The 19,211-nt window shown below is 38.8% G+C and overlaps 1 protein-coding gene across 2 annotated transcripts in view; it reads right to left on the reverse strand.

Moving 5' to 3' along the window:
• Prkg1 (protein kinase cGMP-dependent 1) overlaps window positions 1-19,211 on the reverse strand; it is a 1,175,688-nt gene that overhangs the window by 140,806 nt on the left and 1,015,671 nt on the right. For both annotated transcript variants that reach the window (XM_060388343.1, XM_060388340.1), the window contains exon 8: window positions 1,515-1,580. In XM_060388343.1, the coding sequence (XP_060244326.1) occupies window positions 1,515-1,580 (66 nt within the window). The remainder of the gene's footprint in view (window positions 1-1,514; window positions 1,581-19,211) is intronic.

The raw sequence follows: 19,211 nt of genomic DNA on the forward strand, positions 1-19,211 counted from the left end.
ATTCAATCCTTGGTTTTTATGTTTTTAAAACCTTTTCATTATTACACATTCCTCCTCTAAACGGCCCCATGATCACAAGCTAGAATTTGTCTTCCAACTACATATTCGTCTTGAAACCTTTCATCCCTAATTCACTTCTTACAGTACTTTCTTTAAAAAAAAAAAAAAAAGTATGATTTGTTAATGGGACACTATTTGGCATTTGGTAGAATTGCTAGAGTTGCTGTTTTAGCAACGTTTAGCTTTCATAGTAACCCAGCCTTATTACATCTGCACACTTAGGTCTTTTAAATGGTCTTTCAACAACCTTTAGCCAGTTTTCCCCTCGTCAGTTGAAAGTGGCTCAGTTTCCTTCTGAACTGCTCACTCTCATTACTCTTTATGCCGCCCTCCCTACACCTCCAAATACTCCCCCAGTTTGATTCTTCACCTAGCACCCTCTCTTGTACATGGCGGAACGTCAGTAGAATATCAGTTCAGTAAAAGCAGTGAGGCTAGGTCATTGTTGGTTCTGGGACCTAGAAAAGAACAACCCTTTTCAGAGCCCTCTGTTACTGCAAGTATCCTATAGCCCCTGTGCTGTGGCTTACCTTTTAGTGATCCTAGCGTGAAGGGACCTCAAAAGTAGGATTTATGGACCAAATCGGGACTCTCTCTACCCAGAATGCCCTGGGCTCATCCAGTGCTATCGTGCTAACCTTGTCCTATATTCCTCAGCTTTGGTTTACTGCGGCACAACGTTTCACGCAGCCTTGAGGGGCGCACTGGCATGCTTTCTGATCAGCTCGCTCTGGGCCAGGCCCTCGGCCTTTCTGATAAACTTATCCACATACGCTGCATTGAGGAAATACCTGCTCTCTGGGCTCCATGTGGTTGGTATGCACCTGAGCCATATTCTTCTGGTGGCGACAACCTACTATTAACCTTTCACCCTGGTAAGAACTGTAAAGCACAATGAAGAGAAAGCAACAGGAAGGGAGACAGATGTCTCAACGCAGCCTTTCATTTCTCTAAATAAGCACCTGTCCACGTCTAAAGCCGATGCTTCTTACAAGAGTGTCTTCCCTAAGGCTCTGTCTGGTGCAGGAGTCTCAGGACAGAGAAACAGAAAAGAAACCTAAAACCTACAGAGAGCAACAATGCTGGTGATTCTAAATAACACACCAAATGACCGGCACTGGTTAAGCACCTCCTAAGTAAAAAGCGCTTTGCAAAGGCTTTAATTACATTTCTTATTAATCCTCAAAATATCCCTGTAATATCTCTCTATCGTCACTTTTCACGTGAGCCCACGGAGCTGTAGCTCGTCCCGGGTGTCTTATTAAAGATTACAGAACTAGATTGGCAGAGCTAGCCGCTTCTAAGAATAATACAGGAATAAAATACAGACCTCGTCTTAAAAGGAAAAGATTTTAAACAAGTATTAATAGCTCTTCAAAATGGTGTCTAATTCTAGAAACACGTATATTGCTGATATGAGTGTATGTTACACATTGAAAAAGCAATGTACTTACTCTCTGTCAATCACAAGGCAGGTGACGGCCTCTGCAGCAATTACGTTTGCTGTTCTCACATCCTCCCTGCATAAAAAAAATAGACACATTAGAATGGAGCATCGGCCTTTAAGTCCAAAAAAATAAAAAAGGTGACTATGGTGACTTTCATTCAGGCACCAAATTATAGACCCTTTTCTTGATTTATCCACTTCATGGTTTAGGCTTCATGTGAAGAACCACTTTACACATATTATAAATCACACATTCCCTTCGGCTAACACTCAGTTGTTACAATTATCAAATTTAAAATTTCACTTGCACAAGTAGAAGAAAATTTTATAAGGTCATTTCCTTTGCCCTTTGGGGGAATTTCTGAATTAATTGTGTGATGATAAAGATGGGAATGAATAGATTATAGCTTTTAAAGTCTTTAAAGACATACCCCTGGAAATGGAGTATCTAATTTATCTGCTATGGATTTGACATTGCATCTTTGAGATCAAAAGACCAGTTTTAAATATTTTCTTAATATAGTAACACAACTTTTATGCACCTAAGATTGAGATTCCATCTTATACCTATTAGAAACTCAAGTGATAATACATGCTAGAGAGGGTGTGGAGAAAAGGGAACCCTCCTCCATTACTGGTAGAAGTGCAAACTTGTAAAACCACTTTGGAAATCAATCTGGCACTTTCTCAGAAAATTGGGAATAGTTCTACCTCAAGACCAGCTATACCACTCCTGGGCATATACCCAAAAGATACTCCACCATTCAATAAGGCCATTTGCTCAACTATGTTCATAGCAGCTTAATTTGTAATCACCATAATATGGAAACAATGTAGATGACCCTCAACAGAGGAATGGATACAGAAATTGTGGTACATTTACCCAATGGAACACTACTCAGCTATTAAAAAATTGCAGGCAAATAGATGGAACTAGAAGAGATTAACCTGAGTGAGGTAACCCAGAAAGACAGGCTTGGTAAACACTCTCTTAAAAGTGGATATTAGACATATAATATAGGACAGCCATCTACAGAACTAAAGAAGCTAAACACTAAAGAGGGCCCCAGGGAAGATGCTTACTTCTCTTTCAGAATGGACACTTTACTGTACATAGTTATTCAGCTATCCTGAGCTCATGGGTCTTCAAGTATTTGAGAAATACTACTCACAGTGACTTAACTATATGAACACTGTCTCTTGAAAAACACTTAATTTGTGACTATTTCAGGCAATGTCGATCTCTGAGACCTTTGAAATCTTTCCTGGTGCATCTCAAGTAAAGAAAGATGGATTTGGCAAATTCACAAGTTATTTTCAGCTGCCATAAACTTAATATTATCATTGTTAGAACATTAAATCACACCTGACAGGGTATCCTGTTTTCTTATGATAACATTTCTAAGCCAATGTAATTAATGGAAAATATGCATGAACATATCACAGAAGTAATTGCATGGAAAAATACTCGGTTCACATGTTTTTATACTACAAAACACAGTGCTCCACCCAAACCAAGCATCTGAAGTATTGAAAATAAAGTTGTTCCCAATGCATTGTTTGCTATTGAAGACATGCAAAGTTCTGACACATTCCTAAGTTCTGTTATTTGTCCTGCTTTCCTGTCTTTCACTGTTATATCATCTTGTTTGGGTACAGTTGCTTAACAGAAAGGGCATTTGGTATTTGGTAAACCAGAGCCAAATATTCTTCCACTAATATTATTTTTCAGGAATGCACTTGTGATATTCTTCAGCATTCATTATTGGACACTGACCTAAAAATACATTTTTCTTCTTTTAAACAGGCCCACATTAGTGTGGGACCATAACAGTCCAGGGTTGCGGAAGAAAGGTTGAGGAAGCTTCAACCCTGGATACCTCAAAGCAGGAGGGCGACAGGAGTAGGCTACCTCTCCACTTCCAACCTGGTGCCATAAATCCAGCTGCCTCACCATCAACCCTAGTGAGAATCTGTTACACTGACAGTCATCAGGCTTCACTCCTGTTTGACCTTATAAGGCTTTTCCCCAGGACCCCACAGCCCCAGGGTATGCATATGAAGCATCTTCCAGCATCCCAGCCCTGGCCAGTGGTACATGGCCACACAAACCTTGCCACCAGAGATCCAGACCACCTCCCTAGGGGCAAAACACCCTCTTTTCCCCCTCAAATAACCTGATCAGTTCTCCAAAGCTCCTCCTGGCTGGGTTCTTTGCACTGACCTCCACCTGAGGACCTGCACTGCACTTACCTGTGCAGGCTGAGCTCCCTTCCCTGGCACGTTAGGACTCATGGAAAGGTGGACTGCATTAATATGCTGATCTCAGAAGCAACCGTTTCTGATGTTAATTTTTTCCATATAAGACTATGACATGACTTTCCATCATGGGAATCTACTTTTACGGTTTTAAGTGAGATTCCATAGGTTTCATGAAGAGTATTCTGAGGTTCTCAGCTCCCCATCAGTTTCTCTTACATGCCTTTCCCATCCGCATGTTACTGGTTGTACTCTAAAGAAGAAAACTCTTCCTTGTTGTGTATATATATATATATATATATATATATATATTTATTTTTATTAATTTTAAAATGTTATTTATTCTTCTCTCATAGGATATATTAATAATAGAGTTAAATATATATCATGTACAGCTGACCACAGCTTCCCCTTCTTCCACTCCTCCTAGTCCCTCCTTACCTTTCCTTTCCCAATATCCATCTCCTCAGTGCAACCCCCAAGAAAATAACTTAAATATACTCCCAAATACAAACTTTTCCTCTGTCAGGAGTTGCTATTGTGAGCCTCTCACGCCTGTGTCACATTCTCTGCCTTAAAGGGAACCTGGTCTCCTTTCAAAATTGACAAACATCTTCTTTCCCTTACCCAGTAGTCCTCATGACATGCTGTCCTTAGGCTTAAGCAGCTTCTCTCCCCCATGCTTGTCCTTTGGATTCGATCCCTAGTGCCTTCTCCTATGCTGTCCTGAATTAGCTAGTAGGCTTCCCTGTGTATCTGTTCTCAGCACCTTACATATCTCTGCATTGAAGTGGCTATCACTACTTAAAATTCACCTACTTCTTTGTGTGCCCATTCGCTTAGGGACTCCTGCTAAGCCATATAAAAGCAGGGACAATGACTAGATTTACTCCTTAAAGCTGAAAATATAGGAGGGGCTTAGTATATGTGTTACAAGAAACTCATGGGTATTGCATTCCTGAGCCCTGTGGTGGTAGAGATCAGATATCATTATTACCACCACCACTACCATCATCATCATCTATGCACATCAATGCCATGGCCCCAGAAGCCAGGCCACTGAGTCCTCCTGGAACTGAAGTTTCAGGCAGTTTAGCCACCAGTGAGTGCTAGGAATGGAACTGGGGTCTTTTGCAGGAGCAGTATGTAGTCTTGGTTGCTGATCCATTTGTCCAGTCCTAACTTCAGACTCCAGGGTCATAGGAACTTGCTATTAAACTAAGATCTACCAATCACACGCTATATAAGCCTCTCTTATGTGACCATGAGACCATTCAGTATCACTCTTACCCAGTAACAAAGTGAGAACTGCATATGATATATATTTAACTCTATTATTAATTTCTATAAAAGGTGATTTTTGTGTGTGTGTGTTAAATAAACACAGCAGGCAGCAGCACATCATTTCCACAGGGCCTCTATAAGTTGTGAATAACTTATTTTTTTTTACCATGTATTTATAGCATCACAAGGTACTACAAGTAATTCCTAGCCTTAAAACAACAATAATACTTTTATGTGTTTAGGAAAACAGCCTTTAAAATCTACTCTTCCATATCTAGCTTCATCTTTACTATTTACGATGTTTCCTGTTTAAAGTATTTGTATTGGTACACTCCTGTAACTACAGTCTCCAAGTACTTGGAGGCTGATCATAAGGTCAAGGCCATCCTAGTCTTATACTACATAGTGAGATCCTGTTATTCCTGCTATCTGCTGCCAAATAAATAAAAGTAGAACTTGCCGATTTAGAAACATTTTCATCTTGACTATTAAGAAATTTAAAAATAATATCTATGGTCAGGCTGAAGAAAGATCTGAGCCCAGGGGTCCTGCAGAGAATGATGCACCAATAAAGGACCATGCATGGAGAGGACCTAGACCCTCTGCTCAGATGTGGCCAATTGGCAGCTCCATCTCCATGTGGATCTTTGAGTGAGGGGAGCAGGGGCTGCCTCTATCATGAACTCAGTTGACTGCTCTTTGATCACTCTCCCCTGATGATGCAGCCATGCCAGGCCACGAAGGAAGAGGATCCAGGTGGTCCTGATGAGACTTAACAATCTGTGGGCAGATGGAATAGTGGAGAACTCCCCTTTCAGTGGACTAGGGGAAGAGGATGAGGGGAAGAGAGAGGGAGCGTGGGACTGGGGGAGTTGAGGGAGGGGGCTTCAATCGGGATATATAATGAATAAATTAAGAAGTAAAAAAATAAAATAAAATGGGATGGACATCAGAAGAGGGAGAAAACAGGGAACAGGACAGGAGCCTACCACAGAGGGCCTCTGAAAGATTTTACCCAGCAGGGTATCAAAGCAGATGCTGGGACTTATAGCCAAACTTTGGGCAGAGTGCAGGGAATCTTATGAAAGAAGGGAGAGACAGTAAGACCTGGAGGCAACAGGAGCTCCACAAGGAGAGCAACAGAACCAAACAATCTGGGTACAGGGGTCTTTTCTGAGATTGATACTCCAACTAAGTACCATGCACGGAGATAACCTAGAACCCATGCACAGATGTAGCCCATGGTAGCTCAGTCTCCAAAATGGTTCCCCAGTAATGGGAACAGGGACTGTCTCTGACATGCACTCAGTGGCTGGCTCTTTGATCACCTCCCCCTGAAGGGGGAGCAGCCTTATCAGGCCACAGAGGAAGATAATGCAGTCAGTCCTGATAGGCTAGGGTCAGATGGAAGGAGAGGAGCACCTCTCCTATCAGTGGACTTTGGGAGAGGCATGGGAGGTGATGAGGGAGGAAGGATGGGATTAGGAAGGGATGAGGGAGAGGGCTAGAGCTGGGATATAAAGTGAATAAACTGTAATTAATAAAATAAATACATTTTTTAAAAAACTAAAAAAATCTCTATATAAAAAGTATTTAATCCTGAATATAGTTTGTGCATATAAATTTTAATAAATTAATCACAAATAGCTAATATTTTAAAATTATATTATATTATCTTATCTAAATTAGACAGACTTTTAACATCAAGTGAGTTTTCTTGTAGCAGAAGCATTAAATATTTTATATAGATGGGGAAAGTATCAAGGATAGTATCAAGAAAGTCAATAAAATATTTTATTTTATGTTTTAGTGCATTAAACATAAGAATATGTCAAGAACTATATAAAAAGACTTCAAGGTAATATCATTTATTGCCTAAAGCAAGTGGCAGTTATTTTCTCTCAGATCTAAATATGAGAACACAAGCTGTGTAATATATCAACAATCAGACCAAGCTCTTGAATGACAGTTCTGGTATTCGAACACAGACTGCCTGTTCTTTAAATCAAATTCTTTCCCTACAACTACACTGCTCAAGCTGGGCACAGTGGGGTATACCTGTAATCCCAGCACTCAGGGAGGCAGAAGCAGGTGGATCTGTGAATTTGAAGCTACCCAGGTGTACAAAGTGAGTCCAGGACAGCCTACGTTACACAGAGAAACTGTCTCAAAAGAAACAAAACAAAACAAAAAACAAACAAACAAGCAAACAAAAAATCAAAACAACAGTTATTTAAAAAAATAAAAAACTGTACTGCTCACATATATTGTCAGAGTTAAATTTGATGATAATTAAACATATATTAAAATGTAGAATAATTTTGAGCAATGGGCATAATATCTATCATAAAATTGCATTTGTTAATGAAAGCCAGCACCAATATATTTTGGTGACCAACCACAAAGTAAATCCAAAAGACATTTAACCCTTAAATGATTAGAATTCCCATTCATGGATATGTCCTAGCCTGCTATGCAGCTTTAAAATGATGCTATGTAAAACTAGGCAGTTACTTAATATCAAGTTCATCTGACTCTAATTCATGCTGCCATCACAGTACTATTGTTCCCACTATTCAGGTGCTAAATGCCCTTCTGTGAAGATGTCCAGAAGTGCTCTGAGACCCTGCTTTCTTGAGGGACAAAATGTTGCTTGAGTTGGCTTTGACATGTTAATCTTCCACGTTGGCAGACATGCTTCTAATGAAAGTGTGTTACTGGAAAAAAGCTGCCAAAACTGTGATTATATGCATATTTGTTTCTATTGTGGGTCCAAGGACCATGATACAAATAAATATAATCTGGATTTGTGTATTAGTGTTACTTGTACAGATGATAGAGAGAGATCCTAATGATTCTATGTTGTTACGAAGCATTTTGGCTACTTGCAGTTGTTATGTTTTTATATAGACTATTGACTCAGCTAGTAAGGTTACATATACTGGCTTAGACGTGGAGCGGGAAAAGCATTAAGTAAGACATTTTATTTTTAAAAATTACTTGATTTTTTTCATTCTTATTTGTTGGCATGTATATAATAGCTTCTAAGGTTTTTTTTTTTGAGATTATATATGAGAATATTATACATCTAGAATTATAAGGCAGTGCCCATACTAAACCCACATTTCTCTGAGTGCTTAGCAGAACTATTTGTATCCATAACAATCCTGACATGACATGCACACTGTCTTTAAAAAGAAAATCCTACATTGATACAGTTCTGTGCAGGCACATTAGTTGATTTCAGCATTACCAATAATAACAGTGATAAAAATAAAAATAAGTCATTACAAAACTAGGCACCACATGGCCAATTATCAAGTATTTTCACAAGCACATTATAGGTTTAAAAGTTAAAGCAAAGCCCCATTGTTTCGTAATGTTTACGTTTTAAAAAAAAATTGTGAGGAGTTAGAAACTCCTCACAATAAAATTACAGAGCCTGGAAAAGATCCCAAATATCTAAAAATACAGTTTTATGTGCACTGACTCTGATATTCTTTGGACTTCGTCACTGGAATCTTCATCATCGCTGTATCCCAAAGTAGAGTCACTATCAGTGTCTGAATAATCCATAACAACGCTTTACATGGACTCCTCTTCTTACGAAGCAATTCTCCCGAGTTTCATGGCTACAAGAGAACTCTGTGGTGCATAGATGCCTCAAGGGTACAAGCTCAGAGGTAGGCAGCCAAGGCAGAGCAGAGTTCATGCAGGGCAGCTGCCAGAGTAGGGATCTCCCTCTGCACTCCTGGGCCAGCGTGACCACAATTAGCAGAGTCCTAACACTGCCCGAGTGCCAGCCTTCATGGAAACTGACACTCCTCCAGTTGCCTATGAGCATTCAGCAACACACAGGGCTAAGGCCTTCATTCGCTGTCATGTTTAATGCCCCAGTTAAGTTACATCCACACAGGATGAAGTAAATCCTCTTTATGGTAAAATTAAAAGGAAATCTTAACACAAGTAGGACAATCAAAATATAGGAACATAATAAGCATCAGAGGAGCACATACAAGGAAATTACAGTATTGCAGCAGTGAATTAATCATGGACAACTGTGACAAGGCTGACTGCTGATTGAAAACAGGATTCTTATGCAGTTAGGGGTTTGTTTGGTTTTGCACTGCTTTCTGAATCATATCACTCCCATTTCCACTTCTGACTCAATCACAAAACTACTCCAACATGATTTGTACTCCAATTCTAATAAAACTTACATATTACATGTAGAATTGATCAGTGAATGAAGAAATTATATTATTTAACCCTACTTGGTACAGAATAACCAACGAGCCTTCATCGACATATTTTTGACAAAGGTTTGGTCATAAACCATCCTGTTGGAAAAAAGTGGTCTCTTCCATAAATGATACCAGGAAGACTGGATATCCCAATGCTTATATAAGAACTATGTGGAACTCCTTTCTCTCACCACATACAAAAATAACTTACAAGTTGATTAAAGACTTAACTATATGACTTTAAACTTTGAAACAATTAAAGGAAAAATAGCATAAGTACTATTTGATATTAATATAAACAAGAAGTTTTTGGATGTGATCTCAGAAATATGATCAACAAAAACAAACAATAAAAGCCTCAAATATGAAAGGAGACAGTCAACAGAGCACGGAGGTAAGCTAACAACGGGAGAAAATATTTCCTGTACATCTGACAAAAGGCTATGTCTGGGATGTGAAAGGAGCCCCAGCACATCACCCCTGCAAAAATTTCCAAATTATTAAGTTGAAAAATGGCCAAAATACCAAAATAAATATTTCCCTAAAAGTAGAAATGACAGCTGGGCAGTGGTGGTACATGCCTTTAATGCCAGCACTTGGGAGTAGAGGCAGGGGAATCTCTCAGTTTGAGGCCAGCCTGGTCTACAGAGTGAGTTACAGGACAGGCAAGGCTACACAGAGAAACCGTGTCTTAAAAACAAACAAACAAAACCCCCAAACAAACAAAAACCAAAAAACAAACAAACAAAAAACAAAACTCAGAAGTGAGCAGCAATATCATGAAAAATACACTCAATTGTCAATAACCATCAGGAAAGATAACATCATAACATAGCAAATATCTCATCCCAGTTAGACTGCCTACTGTCAGTAAGAAAAACAAAGAAATGTGGGTAAAGGCAGTATAAAGATGACTTCACACATTGTTGACAGAAATTTACATTACTAAGCTGTTATGCAAATCCGTGTGAAACTCCTAAAAAAAATTACATGATCCCACTATCAATGGTTCCAAAGAAAAATAAATCATTATATCAAGACAACATATTAAAAATCTCTAAAAACAAATTACGCCAGACTGATTATGTACCTATGTAGTGGGTATCATGTAGGTCTTGGAGGTGAACTAGGAAAAAGTTCATGTCCTTCTGAACTCACTTCTATTCATAAAACACAGAGAGACGTTTAGTTTAAGAAATAAAAATCTGCTAAAACAAAAGAGGCAAAATTCCTTGCTCTAATCACCAATATGCTAACCTGACAACAACACATTCTAAATGTAGATCTAGCTAGGCATGGTGTGTACCCTTGAAATCTCAGCACTCAAGAAGATGAGGCAGGAGCATCAAGAATGTGAAGACTGAGAACCTGTGTTAGTCACACAGACATGTATCCACACATCCCCCCACCCCACCTCTCTCACACTCACATGCACACACACCATTTATATGGGCTTCTATGTGTAACATTACTGGATCCTTTATGTTTCTGGTACTATTCCAAGAACTTTACATGGAATATTTCAAGGAAAGCAAATATGCTAGCAAACTAACTTGGCATAAGTTAACATATAACTATAACCTAGGATCAGTATTTGAACACAGGCAGCTTCACTAAAGAACCCTTGCTTTTTATTTGGGTATGATAATTTGTATGTAGTGCCTTGAATAAGTACCCACAAACATTCCATATTCATAGTAAAATGTGCTTTAGTTTAAAAGACAAAACAAAACAAAAAAAGGAATTACAGGTGTAATGGTACACACCTTTTTGTTGTTTGTTTTCCAGACAGGCTTTTTCTGTTTAGCCTTGGCTGTCCTGAACTCGCTTTGTAGACTAGGCTGTCCTCTAACTCATGGAGATCTTCCTGCTTCTGCCTCCCCAAATTCTGGGATTGAAGTTGTGTACTACCTTGCCTGGCTACGGTATACAATTTTAATACCAGCAGTCAGTATTCTGGGGAAAGAGGGCAGATGAATCTATCAGTTCAAGGATAGCATGGACTACAGAGCAATTTCCAAGCCAGCCAGGGTTACATGGTGAGATACTGTCTCCAAAAAGAAGAGGAGGAGGAGGAGGAGGAGGGGAGGAGGTGAAAGAGGAGAAGGAGGAAAAGGAGGAGGAGGAGAAAGATACAATAGTGAAAACCAAAGATGACAAAGGCAGCAATGGTTTGGTTTTTCAGAGAGTCAGAAATTCCTTCTCTGAATCTAAGACATTTGGTTTGCACGTTAACCTTCCTTCTTGTTCCAGACAGAACTGAAAAACCTAGAACAGAAGAACAGCTGTCTCTGGGGTCTACCTGCTCCTTAGAAGTTGAACTTATCAGAAGGATGCTTTTGGTTTTCACTGTTAAATCTTGATAGAATGTGGCTGCAGATACTTTTCCTAGGAAACATAGTAGATTTTCTGTAGATCAGGAGAAAACACCATTTGAGATGCCCAGGTAGACAAGAGCCCCATGCTGTATACAGTGTCTCTGTATCTCTGTCTCTGTTGTGTTTTACTTTTGTAAATCTGCTCTCTATTTACAGTAGTCAAGGTATGGAAGCAATCAACATGATCATGACTTGATGAACAGATTAAGAAAATGTGGCACATCTATACACAATAGATTATTATTGAACCATAAAAGTGAAATTATGAAATTTGTGACAACAGGAATAAATTTAAAAGATGATATGTGGCTTTAAATAAGCCATACACAGAAGGACAAATACCTTATGGTATCCCTTATACATAGAAATGTAAAAAAGTTAATCCCATGACATTTAAGAGTGGAATTGTGGAACCCAGAGTCTGGGTCTGGTAGTTTTAATGAGAATGGCCCTTCTAGGCTCATATGTTTGAATGGTTGCTCCCAGTTGGTGGAACTGTTTGGGAAGGATTAGGAGGTGTGGCCATGTTAGAGGAGCTGTGTCATTAGGCAGGAAGGAGGGGTGAGGTTTCAAAAGAACGTTCCAGAGTCTCTCTTTCTACCTGCCTGTGGACCAAGATGTCAGCTCTCAGCCCCATGTTTGCCTGCCTGCCACGATGATGGGGACTAACTGTATGAAACTGTAAGCAAAACTTAAATGCTACTTTTAATAAGCGCTGCCTTGGTCATGGTGTCTCTTCACAGCAATAGATCAGTAATTAAGATGCTAGGAGGATGATAGGGGGTGACAGGGAGATATCTACCACCTGAAAAAAATGTTCCATTAAACAGGAAGAGCAAGTTCTGGTGCTCTACCACACATGAGGGTGTCTATAGAAAACAATTATTTATGTAAATATACATATATATATATATTTCAAATAGTTGAGAAGATTTGGATAAATTTCACAACACATAATAAATGTTTAAGAAGCTAGAAATATTATATTGGTTTGTTAATTATACAACACATATGTGTTTGGAAGCATTTCATTATACCTCATAAATAAATTATTCTGTCATTAAATAAAAAAATTATTATTAAGTATTATATTAATTATTATTAAATATAAAAGAATATACAGCCAGAATAGTGTTCTCATTAGTTAGCTCCAACATTTGTTCTTCCTGGTTTCATATGCAGATAGATCTATGAATTATGTCAGCTCATTTCCTGAGGCAATGCATACCCATCTGGAATGACATCCATGGAAGGGTACAGTGAATACAAGAGCCACGACATTGGGAGAATTCAATTTTCACATTCATTTACATAGTACTTTTCTGAGGTTGATGGCATAATGAAATTTTTTGACATAGAAACCTCATATTGTAAGGTTTATGTAAATGACAATGAATGCATATATTTACTGAATTGAATTACATGAAATTGCTTTTTATAGGTTAAAAAAACTTACTGGCTAAATACCAGTAAGTTCATATGGTTCAACTTAATACGTGAAGCTAGTAAAAGTGAGGAAATGAATATATATTTATTGCTATTTCTTTTCTGTTGTGCTTCTGCTGTAGCCTTGACTGAGTTGGGATCCAACACTGGCTCATATTATTTTTTCATATCTATAGCCAAATGATTTCATTCTTCTGCATGCTAAGGCATGATTGATGGCTTTTGCTCCTTCTCTATAGACATTTTAGATGATACTTTTCATTTTCCTTCCATTATGGCTAGTGTTAGAATTATCACCAAATACCATGCATGGGTAGATAATGCTGATCCCAGAAGACATGGGTTATTATTTTGTGAAAATCCCAGGTATGAGACATTTCTCTAGGAGCTGTGGGCCAGAAAGGCTCCAGAACTCTCCCCAAAACTATTCGGCTTATTGACTTGGCTGTTGGTAAGACCAGCAGGGTAGTCAGACCTATTGCTAAAGACACCACACTCCTTGGTTGCTGAGTCTACAAAAACCATTTGGGAATCTTGCTAGCTTTCACTCTGTCAGACATTGCTATCCAGGTGATAAAGGGAAAACAGCAATATTCTATAACTTTAGCCTCTGCGTGCTACAATATTAACTAGCTAGGCAAGAGGGCACTGATGTGACAGTGGCATGAATTATGAAAATAAGCAGATGATTTCTTTTTTGTTTTTCTTTTTGAAACTAAAATATAATATCCTCTCCTTGTCTCCACCTCACCCCTCCAATGTTATCCTCTTGCTCTTTCTCAAATTCCTGGCTTATTTGTCTTCAATTATGTATATATTCCTAAATACACAGATGCATCCTACTCCATCCAAATGTTACTTGTATGTGTTTGATTTCAGGGTTGACCACTTAGTATTGGGTAGACAAATGAAGGGGCTCTTTCCTAGAGACTTTTCTCATGCTCTCAGCATTCCTTAGTTACTTATGTTTTTTGTCTAGGGCTGGGGTTCTGTGAGATTTCCTTCAGAAAAATCTCACAGCATCAGTGGAAGGCTTCACATGCTCGCCAGCCGATTTCAGATTAGATCTGAGACCAGCTTCATAGGAGGGAGTTAATGCTTGGTAATGCGTACCTGGTTATAGAGTGTTCGTGGGGCCTGAAATGAATCTCCTACAGCTGTTTTGATAAACTGACATGTTACCAAACTCTCTCAAATATTTATTTTTATATTTATATTTATATCATAAACAAGAGATTAAATTGTCATCAGACTTGATTAAATCATCTTCTCTTTGCAGCAAGTGGTGGGTAATAGGGATTTTGTTTCTATTCACTCACAGGTTTGTAAACTATTTTTAATTTTTTTTTCTATTTTGAAAGTAAAGAAAAATGAAGCATACTGAAAATATGGCTAGATAGACGGAAGCTCAAGTACTGCACATATGGGGCGAATGACAAATTGCAAGTCACATATTAAGACAATATAATCTAAATAAAACACCTTCACTGTAGGACTCATGCTTTCTTGTAGATAAGTACAAAGAGAGGTCTCCTACGTCTTGTTCCATTGCCAACCTGCACACCTCATTTTTCATTTCAGTTTCTGCAAGCAGAGTGGGAATCACAGCCCTACCATGTGCTATGATTAATTAGTGTTTGACAGGAAAGTTTCCAAAGTTCTTCATATCATAGTTTTCAGTGCTCCTCAGAGGATTCATCCTAAATCCAAGGATATATTTTTCTGCTGAAAAGAGGTTTAAAGCTTGTAATTAAGACCAATCATCTGAATATTAAATAGCATAATGTGGCATCTATGTACTGCAAATATATGCCAACCAATGTTAGAACAGTGGCTAAAACATGCCTTATATAGAAACTAAATATGCAAACTTCACATGATAGATTGTCATTGTCAGATGGCATGAACAATATGGAATATTATTATAAAACTAGACTTGGAAATTTTTAAATTAATTAATTAGTTTATTACAATTTATTTACTTTGCATATCCCCACTGTAGCCTCCTTCCTTGTCTCCTCCTAGTCCCACCCACCATCCCTCTTCTCCCCCTATGCCCTTTCCCTCGTACCCTGATAGAAGAGGGCCTCCTTTCCTTCTATCTAACTGAAATTATCTTAAAATATTGAATGTAATCCGTGTCGATATGTGTGCACTGAAATGGTCCTAAAATGTTTGCAGCTTAATTAATTATCTAACTATCCTAAAGACAATTTGTTCAACATATCAAGAATGTCTACAAATTGATAAAAAAAAAACATAATGGAGAACAGCCACTTAAAACTACTTTTAAAAAAAAAGATATGAATGTGAGTTTCTGTGGAGTCCAGAAGAGGGTGTTGGGTCTTTTAGAGCTGGAGTTAGCAGTTGTGAGCCACCTGATATGAGTGCTGGGAACTGGTCCCCTACAAGAACAGTATGCACACTATCACCAGCTGTGGTTGTGAGCTCCCCAACTAGGGAACAAACCTAACTGGGGTCCTCTGCAAGAGCAGGAAGCATTTGTAGCCACTGAACCATCTCGATAGCCTAGAAGTAACTTCTGAGTGGAGAGGCTGCTGAGATCTTTCCCAGCTGCTGAAGGCTTTCCGTGTTGGGAGCGTCGTCATCACCACCTGTCCAGCACAGGGTGACCCCTTTAACCCTCGACCAAATCACTCCCAGCCATCAGGAACAGGGCTCACTTATGCCAGTGGAGCCCAGTCACACAGAGACAGCAGATTGGCAGCTGGAGCCAGTAAAAGACTTGACATAGTATCCTGCAGTGTCGCTTACAGGATTGTCCTATGCCCTCTCTTCATTGGCAGCAATCAGAGGAGCTGGATGACACAGGAAGGCATTTTTCAGCAAGGGCATCTTCTTCTTAATACCTTAAGCAACTGTGACCGTGACATTTTGAATCTCTTAAAGAGGTTTGATGACAAAAATATAGCGAAAGATCTGTACAGACACTTGAAAAATACTTATGCTTGTATATAATCATTAAAAGTTGTACTTACTGGTGGTTTGGGGGCTTTATTGTTAGCATTTCCACTAGAAATTGAGAAATGGACTTTTTGTGCACAATCATTATCTATTCATTTATTATAGTGATATTATATTATTCACTTAATCACATATGATGCATTGACCACAGATATTAACCCTGAGTCTGTTCACTAAGAGAATAGGACACAGAAGTCAGAAAAACAGATTCAAGAGTTACCCATCTGGATTCAACTGCAGATGTGCCACAGATTAGCATAGCAATCTGGAGTCAAATATTTAAGTTCTCTAATTGTGGATGTTTTGTTTGTGAAACGGGAAGACAACAGTCTTTAGTAAGGCAGTGATTCAAAGAACAATTAAGTACATAAAAAGAATCTAGATCTACTGTCTAACATACTGGAGTACTCAGTAAACATTAGGCACCATTATTATTCCATTATTATCATAGCATGTCTAAACACAATAGATTCCATTCAGTCCTGTTTCTGTTACACAATGATTGTCATGTCTCTTTCATTAATTGGAAAAGTTCCTCAAGCATCAACAGTCATTTTTTTTTTCACATTGAATCAATTCCTCTTTTGTTAATACAAAAACATGCTTTCAAAGAATAAGAAAAGATTTGAAATCAAATTGTGGGAAATTTCCATTATGACTTAACATAAAATCAAAAATCTATAGAAATTAACAAAAAATGGCTTTTTGCTATGAAACACAAAAAAGAAATCATTGGCATTTTGCTCATTCCTGTAATAATGTTAGGTTCTCAGATTTAACCAATAAAAATTCAATTCAAATAATATTCAAGTAAGTATTTCTTAGTGTGTATGTCCCAAGTAATAATGTATATAAGTAAAAATAAATCACTCTTCAGCTGAATAAGCCAGATATCATATAGTTTCCCTGGCCACCCTCGATGAAGTTTCTGAATGCACAGACTAAGAAGGTAATCTTTGATGGTGGTATATAGAGTAAAGGCACAAAATAAAGTGCTTTACATGAGTTCACAGTCCTGCAGCGAAGAGACATTATTGACAGTTGTGTTGCAGTGTTACCAGTGTGTCACAGAGGGACAACAAATGTCATACGATGTTCTAACTCTGACTAGGTGCTGGGGTGAGAGAAGGCATCTGTCAACAGTGGAAGGGACCCAGGAACATAAGGAAATGGTGCTGAGGTGGGATAATGGCTGCCGTGTGTGTATGCGACTTACTCTACAAAGAAAGTGAGGTGGTTATTTCAACACCAACAGCCTGTGGAAAAGGCATGAGAAAATATTCTCAACAGTGAATACACCAAGTGATTCCTGAGAGCTGGAAGTAGAGAAAGAGGAGGGACGCGTAAGCATGAGGCCTTCAGAGTTGGGAGAGCAGAAAGTATAAATGGCTGTAGGCATAAATTCACTGACTGTGTGAATGTTGGAAACTCCAGCCAGTCATTTGCCTCAAAGTTAAACCTAAATCAGATCTCTGAAAGGAAAAATGAAAACACAGGACAGAAAAGAGACATGGTGAGATCAACATATTCCCTGTTTGGCTTACTACTGCTCGACCCTAAAGTGAACTATAAGGAAGACCCATCAAATCCTTCCAACTAAGAAGACAACTATCTGGAGCTACTGGTGGCATTAGGAGCCCAGGCAATCTTCCCTTCCCTAGCATCTAGTTATTCTCACTGTTCTTTCCATTGTATTCCAGTTTGCGCGGCAGGCAGGACAGATGCAAGACAACCGAGCTGTGTTCTGGGTCCTGCAGAGAGGGTGTGTATCCACTGCAATTCTGCTCCATTCCCAGCCACTGTTCTAAGGATGCTAATGCAGCAATGCGCTAAGCTCTTCCCTCGCGATGTAACAAATAACATGTCATTGACCACCTGCGGCACTGTGACCACTGCGAACAGCCATGAACTGTGTGGCCTTCAGTTCTGAGCAGCTACTCATGCTGATCGCCATTAAGTACACATGGTGCCAAAACCAGCTGTGCGACAATTGACTCTGACCCCAAAGTTCAGCTTTCTTGATATTTGGGAGAGGTAGCAATCATACGGTGCTTCTCCTTGCCAGGTATTTGCTTCGTAAAAATGAAATCCCTCTTGCCATGAGTTCAAGGCCAGCCTGAACTATAGCAATTGTTAGGTAAGTCAGGGCTCTATTACAATAGACTGTCTCACAAATCAAATAAATTACTTAAAATTGCTATGAATAAAAAATAAACTGAATTATTTTAATACTATGCTTGAGGGTAGGGGTGAATTACATTCCTGGGCTAAAGCCAGGGAAAAGTCTGTTTTTGTTAAAATTTTCAAGTTATGAGAGTTTTTATATTTTAAAAAGGTGTTCAGTGGATCAAAGACCTCAATATGACACCAGACACACTAAACCTGTTAGAAAAAAAAAAAAAAAGTGGGGAAGAGCCTTGAACTCATTGGCACAGGAGACAACTTCCTGAAGAGAACACCAACAACACAGGCTCTAAGAGTAACAATCAATAAATGGGAGATCATGAAACTGAAAAGCTTCTGTAAAGCAAAGGATACTATCATCAGAACAAAATGACTGCCTACAGATTGGAAACGGATCTTCACCAACCCTTTATCTGACAGAGGGCTAATATCCAGTATATATAAAGAACTAAAGAAGTTAAACAGCAGCAAATCAGGTAATCCAATTTAAAAAAGGGGTACAGAGCTAAACAGAGAATTCTCAATAGAGGAATATTGAATGGCTGAAAAGCACTTAAAGAAATGCTCAACATCCTTAGTCATCATTGAAATGCAAATCAGAATGACCCTGAGATTTCACCTGACACCCATCAGAATGACTAAGATGAATAACTCAATTGACCACACATGCTGGAGAGGTTGTGGAGAAAGGGGACCCCTCCGCCACTGCTGGTGGGAATGTAAACTGGTACAACCACTCTGGAAAGCAATCTGGTGCTTTCTCAGACAACTAGGAATAGCGCTTCCTCAAGATCCAGTCATACCACTCCTAGGCATATATCCAAAAGATGCTCAAGTATACAACAAGGACATTTGCTCAACCATGTTTGTAGCAGCTTTATTTGTAATAGCCAGAAGCTGGAAACAACCCAGATGCCCCTCAAC

Source organism: Meriones unguiculatus, chromosome 1 (assembly GCF_030254825.1).
Source record: "Meriones unguiculatus strain TT.TT164.6M chromosome 1, Bangor_MerUng_6.1, whole genome shotgun sequence".
Taxonomy (NCBI): Eukaryota; Metazoa; Chordata; class Mammalia; order Rodentia; family Muridae; genus Meriones; species Meriones unguiculatus.